General features: G+C 32.9%; 2 protein-coding genes across 2 annotated transcripts; one reads left to right on the top strand and one right to left on the bottom strand.

Moving 5' to 3' along the window:
- The first annotated feature begins 424 nt into the window (after positions 1-424).
- Positions 425-1,630, top strand: LOC110775755 (protein EXORDIUM-like). The gene has a single exon (XM_021980624.2). The coding sequence runs from the start codon at positions 541-543 to the stop codon at positions 1,486-1,488; it is 948 nt and encodes a 315-aa protein (XP_021836316.1). The 5' UTR covers positions 425-540; the 3' UTR covers positions 1,489-1,630.
- Positions 1,631-2,438: 808 nt separating this feature from the next.
- On the bottom strand, positions 2,439-10,818 carry LOC110805837 (sugar transport protein MST4). The gene is made up of 5 exons (XM_022011481.2): positions 10,533-10,818; positions 8,209-8,534; positions 5,520-5,644; positions 4,157-4,448; positions 2,439-3,387 (listed from the first exon to the last, which is right to left on the bottom strand). The coding sequence occupies exons 1-5, from the start codon at positions 10,663-10,665 to the stop codon at positions 2,680-2,682; spliced, it is 1,584 nt and encodes a 527-aa protein (XP_021867173.1). The 5' UTR covers positions 10,666-10,818; the 3' UTR covers positions 2,439-2,679.
- Between the last annotated feature and the right edge of the window lie 4,077 nt (positions 10,819-14,895).

Below are 14,895 nucleotides of genomic sequence, written 5' to 3'. Positions count from 1 at the left end.
TTCAAACTTATAACACTATAATTTAAAAAACTAAAATACTACGGAGTACATAGTTATGAGATAAAAAAAAAAAATGTTTAGGGCTTCATATTCAATTGTATTCGCATACAACTAATTCTTCTTCCATTTTTCCTTCTTCGTTTATGGACCTATAGTTTGCTATTAACATATGACCTACTCTGACCCGTCCTTTATTAATTAAGCCGCTTAAAATGACCCTTTTATTATGCGACTTAATTTTTTTTCCTATACTGACTCTAACCCATCCTGCTCAATAATTAGGTCTAATCAAAATTAATAACACTCGGATATTGTAGATATATACTACTTCATACTTTTGTAATTTTATATTAGCTTTGTCACTAGTTGGTCTTACTATTACGTTACATCTATCTTCACTTCTCTACCACTTCCTACCACTTTCCTATTCTATACTTGGCTTCACTCTTCTATATATACCACTCTTCTATATATACCACATTACCACATCATTTAGTGTAAATTTCATTCTTTGAAACCAATCTACAGTATTAATCAATAATGTCATCCTCCACCAAAACTCTATGTCTAATTACCTTATTTCTCTCCTTTCTTGGCTTTTCCATGGCGGCGAGGCAACTCACTGAGTCGACTCAGCCGATGACCTTCCAATACCACAAAGGTCCTCTTCTTAAAGGCCATATTACAATCAACCTCATTTGGTACGGCCACTTCAAGCCCGCCCAACGGGCCATAATATCCGACTTCATCACCTCCTTGTCATCCCCCCAACGCAATGGCCAACCATCTGTTGCCACGTGGTGGAACTCCATTGGCAAGTACCACCGCCTCGCCGATCCCAAGAAACCCACCACCACCGCCGCCACAACCACCATCACCACCCTCTCCTTGGGGAACCAACTCATAGATGAAAGACACACTCTAGGAAAGTCACTCACCAACAAGCACCTTGTTGAGCTGGCATCCAAGGGAGGTAAAAAAGTCAACGGAATTATTATTAACGTTGTGTTGACTTCATCCGACGTGGCAGTTGAGAGATTCTGCATGAGCCGATGTGGAACCCATGGCTCGGCATCCAATAAAAAGTTCACTTACATATGGGTTGGAAACTCGGAGACTCAATGTCCGGGTCAATGTTCCTGGCCTTTCTACCAGCCCATATTCGGCCCACAAAGCCCACCATTAGTTTCACCTAACAACGATGTGGGCCTAGATGGGATGGTAATGAACTTGGCTAGCCTTTTGGCTGGGACAATCACAAACCCGTATGGAAATGGGTACTACCAAGGCCCAAAAGAGTCCCCACTTGAAGCTGCATCAGCTTGTCCTGGTGTTTATGGGAAAGGGGCTTACCCAGGGTATGCTGGTAATTTACTAGTAGATGCATCTACTGGAGGAAGTTATAATGCACATGGTGTTAACAAAAGGAAGTATTTACTTCCTGCTTTATATGATCCTACCACCTCATCTTGTTCAACTTTGGTGTGACAGATTTTATTTTAGATGTGTAGAATTTTTCAAGTTTGTATATATGGAATATATAATACGTAGTATAAATAAACTTTGTTTTTGAAGTTTGTAAAGATATACTACCTCCGTTTCAAAATGATATTTATACTTTATGTTTTTAGTCGTGTGATCGATCTAAGCGATTTTTTGAAACTCGAGTTCTGATCTAAGATTAAACTACAATATACTGCGTATTATATACAACCGTTGTTTATTGTTAAGTTAGCTAATCGCATGATTCAGATGTCTTGTCATCTGTATAAGCCATTGAGCTGCTACTAATGGAGATTATTGCAGCAAACTAGCAAAGGGTTGTGGGCATGTAAAGACGTGCATGTAAAGATGGTTGTGGGCCGGCCCAGCCTGACCCTATCCGACACGAGCACGAAAAAAGCACGGCTCGGTACGGGCACGAAGTTAGCACGAAAAAAGCACGGCTCGGTACGGGCACGAAAAAAGCACGACAAGGCACGGCATGACAAGACAAAGCACGCTAAATTTAGTAAAATTAGCCTTAGACATGAAAGCCTGTGGACTTGGGCCGGGTATGGACCATGTTTTGAACTTATCGACCCGGTTCAACCCGGACCAATACAATATGGGTCTGGTGTGGTCCCAACCCGAATCCCGGCCCGGCCCACGACCATCTTTACGTGTATGTATGCGCGAGACCACCAAGACGCAATTGGTTTTCTCAATTCATTATCCGTTTTCATAACAAGAGAATATTTGACAATCTGATTCATTATGGTTTTCATAACAAGAGATTATTAGACAATCTAATTCATTAGTGTTTTCACAACAACAGATTGTTTGACAATCTGAAATTGCTTTACTTTTACAGTGACAACATAGTTATATTAAGCTTTCAATTCAACATTTCTATTAATGTAAAATTGCTGTAACATATCAATAACAGTTGTGAAAAGTCACTGAAAGAAGCCTGTTCATTCAATATATATATAAAAAAAATCCTAACCCATTAAAACTTTAAGAGTAGGAACTAGGAAGGGGCACAATTTTCACTAGCAAATGTATATATACCCTCATTTTATCATCAATATCATATTTACCCTTTAATTATATCGTTACACCTAAAAAAGTGTACAAAAATCGTACTTCTAACAAAGATTGAATTGCATTATTTGTATTATTACACCCAAATTTAAATCAAAGAGTCGACCCATTAGTTTGCTGCTTCTTGTTCACATCCTTGATGGTGTTAACCTCAACTCCAACGAAATCCTCATCATTATCCATAAACCTTTTCCACAACCAATGTCTTTTCCAAACCTTCTCCGTCATTTCCTCAATAGGAACATTCTTAGTTTCAGGGAGCAAGAAAACCACGAAAAGAGACATAACCAAAACCCACCCAGAAAAGAAGAGGAAAATCCCAAACTTAAACTTACAAAGCATGGATAAGAAGGCTTGCCCAATGACGAAAGTGAAGAGCATGTTCGTACAGACGGTCACACTCTGACCGGCTGACCGGGTTTCCAACGGGAAGGTCTCCGATGGTATGAGCCACCCTAGTGGGCCCCATGACCAGGCGAAGGCGGATACGAAAGTACACACGAGTATAACTACAAATATTGCGTACCCGTGGCCTAAGTGGTTGGAATGGTCTTTGACTTTCAGGCCGAGGATGATGGCGATGATGACCTGAGATAGGAACATCTGAACTCCTGCCTGGAGGAGGAGGATGCGTCTTCCTAGTTTGTCGACGGAGTAAATGGAGACGATGGTGGAAAGGACGTTTACCGCTCCCGTGATAACGGCTGAGTATAAGGATGCATTGCCTCCGAATCCTAAGGTGTTGAATAATACAGGGGCGTAGAACATGATTGCGTTTATTCCAGTAAATTGTTGAAACACCTGTAATTAACACAATTAAGTTGTATGATATATATAGTTAGTCTTTCATTCAACAAGACCACCTACAATATATAATATATAAGGCAAAGTTGCCAAAAAATAATCTTTTATCACCCGAATTTGCAAGAAATCGCCTTTAAAAAAAATTGTGAAGAAGGACATTAAACTAAAAACTTATACGAAAAACAACCAAAATCTATTTTCAGATGTTGACTGAGAAATTTCAGCCATTGACTTGCCACGCGCGTGGCATGATGACACATGTTATTATTTTTTCCTATTCACACCCAAGGTCCCTCCAAATTCCCATATATAAGCAAATAAACTCATTTTTAATTAAAAATAATATTTTTTAAAAAAAATAATAGTTAGAGTTCAACCTCAATGCAAAGGAGATCGTTCATAAACGACTTTAGGAGTTTTAGAATATGCCTGTTGGAAAACCTTCATTTTAAGGTCCTTTCGAACCTCTCACATCGTTCGCGGCAACGGCCGGAAAATTTGCTTTTAAGAAGAAAAATTGGAGGGAAAATGGTGTGCTTAGCTAAAACGGCAAGTCAATGGTCGGAATTATAAAGTCAACACCAGAAAATAGGTTTGGGTTGTTCTTTGCCAAACAAAAAAATTAAAGTCCTTATATCGCAATTTTTTTAAAAAGGTTGTTTCTCGTAAAATATGGGTTATAAAATGTTATTTTTGACAAATTTGTCAATATATAAAGCTGTTGTAAACTTGTAAATATGTAATACATAAATATGGTAATACGAACCTGCAACGCGATGGAAATAATAAGCTGAGGTCGATTTCTTCGTTTGAGGAGATTTCTGAAAGGGTTCTTAACAAGTTGAGCAACACGACTAGCTTCAACAAGTTCATTGAACTCTGGCTCAATGTTATCTGTACCCCTAATTTTTCTAAGTACAGCTTTGCCTTCTTCCAACTTCCCTCGTTCAATAAGACTGTTTGGTGTGTCAGTAACCAGTAGAGCTCCTAACGTCAGTAGGCATGCTGGTACACCAGCTATTCCTAGTGACACCCTCCATCCATTTTCTCCGTGCATTCTGTACATATTATTACTTCATTAATTATAAACACAATCACCAATTTCAAATTATTATAAAACTAATCACTACGTTCTTAATTACTCCAAATTAATGTCTTTTATCAGTACTCGTCACATTTGGTTCCGCAATATATTAGACCTGATCAAAAGGCAGGCCGGGCCGAAGCTTAAAATCAGCCTCGGGTCGGGTCAAGATTCGGGCTGGTTTTTTCATACCCAAACCCGCTATTTTAAGCTTATAACATTGGGCTTCTGGGTCATTTCGGGCCGGGTCAAATTTATACGGAGTAACTAAAAATTGTAGCTTTTACGTTTTTCAAACCCGTCAATTTTTTAAAAATTTTCGAATCGGGCCCGAAAAACGAGCCTAAAAGTCTGCCCAAATCCGCCAAAATTCGGGTCGTGCTCATGTTAATCACATCTGTAATATATCTTATACGAAGTATCTTAATTGTTTGACATGTAAATAGTGTGTGTAAATTAACATGTAAATTAACTACCGCTTAGTGTGTGTAAATCAAAAGAACAAATTAGACATGCATGTTACATGTAAATTAACTACCGCTTAGTAAATATCATAAAAGTTACGGCATTATCTAACATAATGTTAGTCATTTTATCTTCCTCATTAAGTAATACGAAGTACAATTTGTTTTAGTGCCCTCAATCGAGAACTTAAAAAACACCCACTTGTTTTTAGAAAACGATTTTAGCACATTTACTGGGAAAACACATTTTTATGTGCTTTATTCACAAATATAGTGTGTCAAAATTAATTTACCTCGATTTTATTTTACTATACTAATTTGTGGTATTATATTGATTCGTACTAGATGTAATTTACAAAGTACTAGATATAATTTACAAAGTACTACTCCGTATATTAATATAAGCTTTGAAATAATCAACTGCCTTCGCATCACCTTAAACAAATCATAATCGATTGTTTAACCATCTCAATTCAACGTATAGATTATTTTTCTTAAAATAAAAGACATGCATGCAATGGGAATATGGGATATTTTAATTAAGAATAGAACGTAAAAGAAGGAGGGAAATAAGGACATACTTTGCGGTGCCATAATTGACGAGGTTGGCAAAAAGAATACCGATGGTGACGTTGAGCTGAAATAATATATTCAGACCACCTCGAATTTGAGTTGGTGCTATTTCTGATAGAAACACGGGAACTGCCTGTTTTCAACATCCATTTTTTAACTTGTTACAATCCACATTACACATATCATAAGTAATACTTATATGCATTAATTAGACTTGACCATCTGTGGTTCGGTCCGCTAGCCCGACCCGGCCCGGCCCGGACCGATAAAAATGTGGATTAGAAACATAAAAATATGCATATTTAGACCAAAATTCGAGCCTGACCCGAAGCCCATTTTGGCCGACAAAGTTCGAACCAAATTTATGGGCTCGGGCATGATTTTTTATGTTAAAGCCCGATTCAACCCGACCCGAATTTTAATCACCTCTAGCATTAATCAGTAAATCACGAATAGTCGTGGGTAATTATTCATTATCAATCGATTTAAGATGATTAACTTAACTCATCCTTTAAAATATCGAGAAAGAGATTTGTCAAATTATTTACATAAAAAATCAAAATGTACATCGTTTTTCCTAACCTGTGTCAAATTATTTTACATAAAAATTCAAAATGTAAATTGTTTTCCCTAACCTTTCTTTTTTTTATTGTGATTATTACTCGTGGGCAAATGACAAGCGTGATGTAGGTGCTTATTATAAACACAAGAAGTTGTATTCTAGTCATTAAACAATTGAGAAAATTCAAGCTTTACAGAAAATACTCGGCAAAATTAAATCTAATATAATGGATAAGTGAGAGAATCATGAAATTCAAAAAAGTTAACTCCCATCAACATACTTGTGAATAAAATTCACATATGAACCCACAAAAAGGTGTTCATAAAAGTCATAATAAATCTTAGCAAAAAGAGGACCACAAACTTCCAATAAAGTAACGCATATGTAATTAATTAAAATTAAAATTAAAATTAAAATAGCATGACGAAGTTGCAAAGAAAATGGATGAGTTTGGGCCTTCTAGATTATTAAAAGATTGGATAAGAGTATATAAAATCCAACTCACTAACTATATTCTAGAAGGTAGACCAAAAATATGAGAAAAAAAAATGTGTACATCACATGTATGATTATTGGCCACCTTCTTCTATTAGCCAAGTATAATTAAGCTTGACAAAAACTCATAAATAAAGCGGATGTCATAAAGATTAAAAATTAGCATGAGATAATATAAAAATCGTTTACTTTTTAATGATAAAATGTGAATACATGATAATAATATAATCCTTTAATTTACACATCAAAAACAATTTTTTATTGTGCAAATTTAATTAAAATATGTTCAAAGTTAAAGTAAATCGGTTAATAATAAATTTATTGTACACTTGATACAAATTAACAAAAGCTTATATAAACCTGATTGTATTCAAGGATTATTTTCGTTCTATGATCTTCTTTACTCATATGGGCAATTTAAAATGAGAAATTCTTATCAAAATATGAAATCAAAGTTACTAATCGAGATTTTAATAGTGGGGATGAAAAACATGAAAAATACAAGTTGATGAACAACGGCCCATGGCCATTAATAGTGGGGAGGAAAAACATGAAAAAGACAAGTTAATGAACAACCAAAACAAACCCCAATTTGATTGCTTCAAGTGAAAATGAGAGGGTATACTTTATGTTATGTTCATTATTTATGTGATTGGTAAGTGAATTATATGAATGATCTCTCAATCAACTTCTTATATTGACTTGTTAATTCAAGGTTAGCAAAGATTAATATTGATCAACCATACGTGTTTAAAAGTCCGAATTAAAATGGTTATATTACTCCGTAAAAACGGAGTACCCCTTTCTTTTATAGTGTACCATTAATATTTCAAGTTGCAATGGAAGTGAAAAATATTTGATTACTTTTTTTTTAGTATGAATGAAAATTAAGAAGCATACTCCGTATATTATCTCTGTTTCTGAAAGTTTTTTACTATTTCTGTTTTTAAAATTTTATGTAATGATAACATGATAAAGTTACGAGAAAGCTTAATTGTTAAAATAACAAAGATATTGTACATAATTAAAAGATATTATAAAATCAAATCTATCACTAATATGTTAAGTATAATTACATAATCAACAATAATTTAAAGGATATAGTATCCTTTATATTATGATATTAATTATCTCAATAGCCATATTCAAATTTATAATGCGTGTATTAGTCTTAGTTTATCCTACCTCACCTACTCTAGAAGTCCCAAGGCTGACTTTTTTTAATCTTTCACACAAGCCAAATCATGCTCTTGACTACAATTCATTTAATTTGACGAAGTTGATTTTTTTTTCAACAAATGTAATTTGCATTTCATAACTATGATTCATTTAGTTCCTAATCAATTATAGCTTTGAGAGAAAATATTCAAGTTTTTGTTCACTTTTCTTTTACAAAAATTTACTACTCCTAAACAATATCAATTTCAATGATCTTTGCATGTAAAACCTTTAATTAATTAAGAGTAATCAAAGTCAAAAATTTCCACCATGAGTCAAAACAAATAAATAAAAAAAAGGTCGTATTATGTATATGTTAGACTTGTATTTCCCTATACGAGTCCAACCGGACACCACTATGTTGATTGTTGAAGGAAAAATAATTGGAAAATAAAATAGCAAGATTAAAAATGCAGGTGTACCTGATTAGCAAAGCCAACGCCACAACCAAGCAAAATCCTGCCAATAATAAGCATAGCAAGATCTTGAGCTGCGGCATTAAGAACGACACCGGTGATGAAGAAAAACCCCGCGATTAACATAGTTAGCCTCCTCCCCAACTGTCTTGTGGTATATGAGGCGAAAAACGTTGCAACTAAAGCAGCAAGGTATAGTGATGATGTGAATAATTGAAGCCCTTGGTTGTCATATTCACAGTAGTTACTTTGGTTTGCATCTGGTAAATTCTTTTTACGGAACACCACTGGAAAGAATTTTCTTAGGAAAGGGTCCATTGATGTTACACCTCCTGCATTTCAACCATATTCATTACATTTTGTATTTAAATAAATCCATCATTATTAAAATTAACTAAAACCTTTTTTTTAACGCATAAACTAAATTAAATAAAATCGATGATCTTTAAATATTAAATAATGTGATTCCTACCATCAAACATATTAGCCATCGTGAATTTTGGGTTATATCACGCCAGACATTAATGTGTTTTTGAATTGAGAATATATCTTATTTAAAATTAACCATTATTTTCAACAGTAGAAATGTTAAAACATACATGATCACGTAACTTTCAATGATATACACGTCATTTTTTCCGAATAGAAGTTATAACGCCGATAAGGAAACTATGTAAATTTACAAAACACAAATTTGTCATCCCACTATTTAAATAATGACTAGTTTTTTTGACAACTATTGCACGTCTTTGCAAATAATGATGCTCATAACAGTTGTGACAAACACAAATATATAACTATATACTTGATATAATCATAGAATTCAATTTCAAATTGATCAAGCAATTCATAGTATAAAAAATTCTGACGTAAAATTAGTTTGTTGTGTTCACTTGACCGTTGAGTATAAGTGTTAGGTGAGAACAAAAAGACAAGTCACATGTATGAGATTCTGATTCTGTTTTGTGATTTTATAATTCTTAAATCAAATATATTATTTCTTTGATATTTTGCCTAGTTTTAAAAGCTTTTCATTCCGTCCTAAAATATAGTGTTTGTTTTTCATTTTTGGTATTTTAAAATGTTGCGCCCGTTTTCCATTTTGGCTGTCTTAAAATATGGTCTAATATTTAATGTTTGTACCTAGAAAATAGTGTGGTCTTATCATTAATGTTTATATCATTGTCTTTTTGTTTAAAAAATAAAATAAATTGTGTATTTTTTCACTAAAGTACAATAACATTAATAGTTCATCATATTATTTTTCAAGTTTTTTAATTTACGTGAAAAAGGTCAAACGGACACTGTATTATGGGACGGATATTTTTTCCTGGACGAATTACCCCTAGGGTCCACTATGATGTCATTAGAAACCCACAATTATAAAGTAGTACGTACTTAATAAGGATATATCCGTAAATTACAAAAGTATTTCTCAAACTATTGGTGGTCGTCCCCAATTAAACGGGAAGCACTCCCTTTCATTTGGAAAGTTTTCATACTTTTCATCATTACATAGAATTAAGACAAACTCTTTTAAAAATTGATCCATAAAAAACTTATGTTTTCATAATTACTCCATTAATTCCGAGATGGAGATAAAGAAGATTACCAATTGACCATGAAAAAATGGAGTTTAGAAATTTTTTAACATGCGAAGTGTGGAGAGGAGTGGTAGTATTATTTTTAATTCCTCCGTTTCAAAAAAAATTACAATACATTTAGTTTTAGCGTTATTCATACATAAACGTTGACCATATATTTGTACTAATTTATTAAAAACAAATGCCATCAAATAAAATATCTTTCAATTGATTTCAGTGATAAACTTTCATAATATTAAAGTTTAAGATTTTTTTAGAAAAAGATAATTAGAGATAATTAGGGTCAAAATAGTATCTTGGCGAACGTATTAGTCAAAGTGTTACAATTTTTATGAACAAATTTTGAAATGAGAGCTCTATTTTAAAATTTATCTTAGTAGAAACTATATTGTTATTATTCGTCATCCCAATATTCTATAAAATAAATAATGCCATATGTGGAAAAGAAATCGTAGTATTATAAAAAAATTATGAAATTGTAGGAAATATATTATTCACTTCCTTTTCAATCATATTTAAAAAAAGGAAAGAAACATTTTTTTTTAAAAGGAAATGATTCTTTAAGATTCAACTTCCAACTGATCAAACAAAGTTTTCTAACGCCTAACTATCAATGAATCAAACTTAAAACATTTGAATAAAAATAAACAGACCACCCATTATCCGTGTGAACATTAATTTACAAAAATGTAATTTAAATTAATGACGTAAAAACTAAATCCGAACCTGATATTCCGACGTCATAACCGAACATGAGACCACCGGTGGCAGCCATAATACAAGAAATGATGACGATCGGAGTTATCTTCGCCTCGAAAACAGCGCCGTTCGCCGGCGCCGCAAAGCCTCCGCCGGCCATTTTCTCTCTCTTAAGTTGTTGTTACTCGATCTGTACTTTCTCTCTCTATATGTTATCTATGTTTTCTCTATGATATATGTGTAATGTGTTGTGACTTTTGTGTACTGAAAGTAAAGAGTTGTAACAACTGTATTTATAAAGGTAAGGGAGGAGAGAGAAATTAAGTGTATGTTAATCCAAAATGAGATAATAATTAATAAAAGGTGAAAAATAAACTAATAAAGGGTGTGTTACAAAATGTGAATGTGAATGTGAATGTGAATTGGCTAATAATTCCAGCTGTTAAGGGGATCTTTACACGTGTTATTGTTGACTTGGACTTTCTATTTCTTCACTTTTTTACTTGTATTTTTCTTTTTTCCTTTTTTTTTCTAAATAGGCGGCTTTTACTGGTTGTCGACTTGGAAGTTGAAACTTGACTAATCATGAGAGAGAAGACAAAGTTTGGAGAAAGAAGGGAGGAAGAGTAGAAATTCGAAGAGATGTTAAAAGTACTTCGTACAATCTATGAGGCCCAAAACAGGGGCCCAAAAAAGTGGCCCAAATATCTGGGGCCTGGCCCATGGTAACCCAAAAAGTGGATCCACTGCTAAAAGACGGCCTCTAAGCCCGGGATATAATGTTCATGTACAAAATCTGACATAATTAGGAAATTATATATTCTCTCTCTTATCTCTTTTAACTATATTCTCTCTCTTATCTCTTTTAACTAGATTAGGTCCCGTATATGCATAGATAATATTTTTTAACATTTTTTATACTTCGTAATGTATTTGACTGGAATATTTCGCTCCCTAAAGTTACTACATACGGAGTAATTTATAAATGAATTTATATAATCATCTAATTCGGATGACTCAATTTTCGTCATACCACGTATTACATATTTTATATACTTGATATGCTAATTTGACCAAAATATTTGATATACTAATATGTTGATTTTAATATGTTAAGCTCAATAATAATACTATATTGATTTTAATTTATGTATATAATTTCCGTAATAGCTAATTTTCATATCGTGCACCGTAGATTACTATTCTATATCATTTTTCCTTTTTATTTTTTGGCAGTTCCACAATTCTCTATCAAATCTATTACTGAAATTGTGACCAAATTATGTAAGGTCGTTGAAATATTAGTTATGGTCAAATAATATTAATTATACCAGTTTTAAGGAATCTAATACTAAAAAAAGAAAAAGTAAATTATGACCAATTTAAATATGAAATCGTTGAAATCTTGCTTTAATATATTCTGACCAATCGCTGAAATTATGACCAATTTATGTAAGGTCGTTGAAAATTACTTATAGTCAAATATTATTAATTATATTCATTTTAAGGAATCTAATACTAAAAAGGGAAAAATAAGATTACCACCAATTTAAATGCATTAAGAATGGTCAACCTTTTCATTTATGAAATCGCTGGAATCTATCTTTGATATCCTGTAGTACACAATTTTAGTTTTAGTAACTTAAGAGGAAAAAAAGAAAAAAAAATTGTCAAGAAAAAATTGCACCAGGAATTGACATGTGTCATTTCTGGTGTCACTTTTAGTATATAGTAACTAGTCTTATATGCACGCGATGCGTGCCGATATTTTTAAAAATTTGATTTGATATATGCACAAGTAATTTTCCAACGTTTTATACAAAAAATTATTTGTAAGGATATTACCGATATGTTACGTGGACACCTAAGTGTTAATTATTAGTTACTAAACTAAAGTTTGATCATAATGCATTAAAGTAATTATTTCAATAACCTTCTCATGTAGAAATAGAAATGGTAGTAATAGATATATGAAATAAGTGTGTTCAAGCTCTATAATTTTGCCCCCAATCTTTCCTAAATTAAACACATTTGATATCGTTTGAGTAATAATGAGATAACAATGGTCAGAAATGATATTACTCATAGTTTTATGGTAGGTAAAAGGTCTACACATCGGCATCGTATGTCTTAAGCATTTGGTTTATTTGTTTGAATAGACAATCTTATTACAATTTCTTTTATGTTGTTAATTAGTTGTTCATAGCATTGTAAATAGAAAAAAAAATGTTTTAAACATTTTTGTGTTTTTAGTTGTCTTTTCTCACTATCATCTCAACATAGTAATGGTGAATTAGATTAATTCATAAGTGAACTTCAATGCAAAATTAATCTACAAACTGTAAGAATTGATCTCACAATTTTATTAATTAGATATATATTAGAAAAATATTAATATTGACTTATTTATTTGCACAAATATATTTACAAATTATTTTTGAAAAATGTTGCTTAATTATTTCATGATAGTATATACACACACAAGTATACCATATATACATGATTAAATATATTATTATCATTTCAACAATTAGTAATTTAAAATTAAACAATAGAATATGTCATGTCCTTTTTTGTAATTTGCATGCTCAAACAACTAACCGTAAACAACTATTTAGCAAACAATTTTATAAAAACTGCTAATCCAATCAGCTAGTCAAAACTGCTAATCCAATCCGCTACAGCTAACCGCTAACCGCTAATTGCCAAACAGGGCCACAATATTTAAGGAAAGGAATAAGTATTTCATTATCAAATATGTACAAAATTAAAAGAAAAAAGTAGTTCAACTTTAAAATACAATTTTTTTCCAGAACTTGCACAAGTTATTTTACTCTATAGTTTTCTCTGAAAAGTTGAAGTTTATCTTTTGTTTCTTAAATTTGTTGAAGTAAAAAATGTAAAAATAAGTACTAATTAAGTTTTCTTTTTTAATTATTAGGAGTTATCTCGGCCCCCCTCAACTATCAAGTCTGGCTTCGTCCCTGTCTGTGAGTGCTTTTTGTTTTTACTGGTGTGGTTTGTTGGTCTGATCTGATCTGATTCAATGTACTACATAATAAACAATAAGCATAAGGTGAATATAACAAAACTTTTAATTGATTAGAGCATCACCATAAGTTCAAAAATCTTTTATAAATATTTTTTCTTCGGTGGTGATTGCTGAGTTAATTTGTTTTTGATTGTACTCAAATTGTAATCAACCGTACATGTTTAACCTCGAAATTAACAATAGGGATTCATGGTGCATGTGCATATTTGAACTTTGGAGCTATATTTGAACTTTGGAGCTAGTAAAGTAGTAATAAGAAGTTGGGCTTAAACATGGCTATGGCCCAGGTCTAACAGAGACAAGGCACGACCCAATGCGAAAGTACGGCCTAGAACGGGCACTAAAAAGCACGATCTGACATAAGCATTGAAGTCGTGGGTGGGGCTTGTGCCACACTTTTTTTTTTTGGAAAAGCACGATAAAGTCCGACACAACAAACACGTTAATATTGTAAAATTAAGCTTAGATATGAAGTCGACATGAAGGCAGGCACGTGGGCTTAAGCTGTGTCATTCTTGAAATTTTTCGCTTATCATGCAACAAGTGAGCCAGCCTTGTTCAGACCCAATGTAGGCGAGTCAGCTCGGCACACAACCATCTGAGCCTTTTGCCCTACACGTACATTTGCATGTCGCCGAAAGCGTTATAATAATTTTTGTAAAGCCAAGTGGAAGGACCTTACAAGATCATATATCCCCTCTTGTTGAGATAATAATAAGGAAGCATTAAAATCATATACCTCTTCTTTTCTGAAAATATCGTACAATTTATTGTTTACACTATTCATACTACGACTTTAACGATTTTTTGTGATTCGTACGTAAGAAAATTTTAGTCGTATGGGATCATGTTAGAATCGTATCGATATATATTTCTAATATTTTTTTCTTATAACTTTTACTTGCACACGATTTGAGATACTAAGAGTCAAAGTATTGGTTAGAGGAGTAAAGTCAAATATGGTGCGATATTTTTGGAACGGAGGAAGTATTGTATTTAAGGTAGTCTAAGAGTCTGCAACTCTGCATGTAACGTTTGCTTACTGACGTTTGCTTACTGTAAAGCACACACAATTACACAAATACGGAGTACATAATTAAGCCTTTACATCAATCTTTACACCTCTGGGCTCTGGGCCTCTTCATCTGTATATGACCCGAAGCCCGATATAAACAACCCAAGTACCCAATAGAGTCCTACTACTCGATCTACGATTCCGTAAATATTTTAAGGTTTAAACTCAAATAGAAACTCTGATTGATTTCACTCATTCATTCACTCTCTTTTGCAATTGCATGCACTTCCGATAACCCATTTCAGAATCAAATTACTCCCACA

This window comes from Spinacia oleracea, chromosome 2 (assembly GCF_020520425.1).
Source record: "Spinacia oleracea cultivar Varoflay chromosome 2, BTI_SOV_V1, whole genome shotgun sequence".
Lineage (NCBI taxonomy): Eukaryota > Viridiplantae > Streptophyta > Magnoliopsida > Caryophyllales > Amaranthaceae > Spinacia > Spinacia oleracea.
Note: the sequence above shows the minus strand (reverse complement) of the source record. Positions and strands in the feature narration are given on the sequence as shown.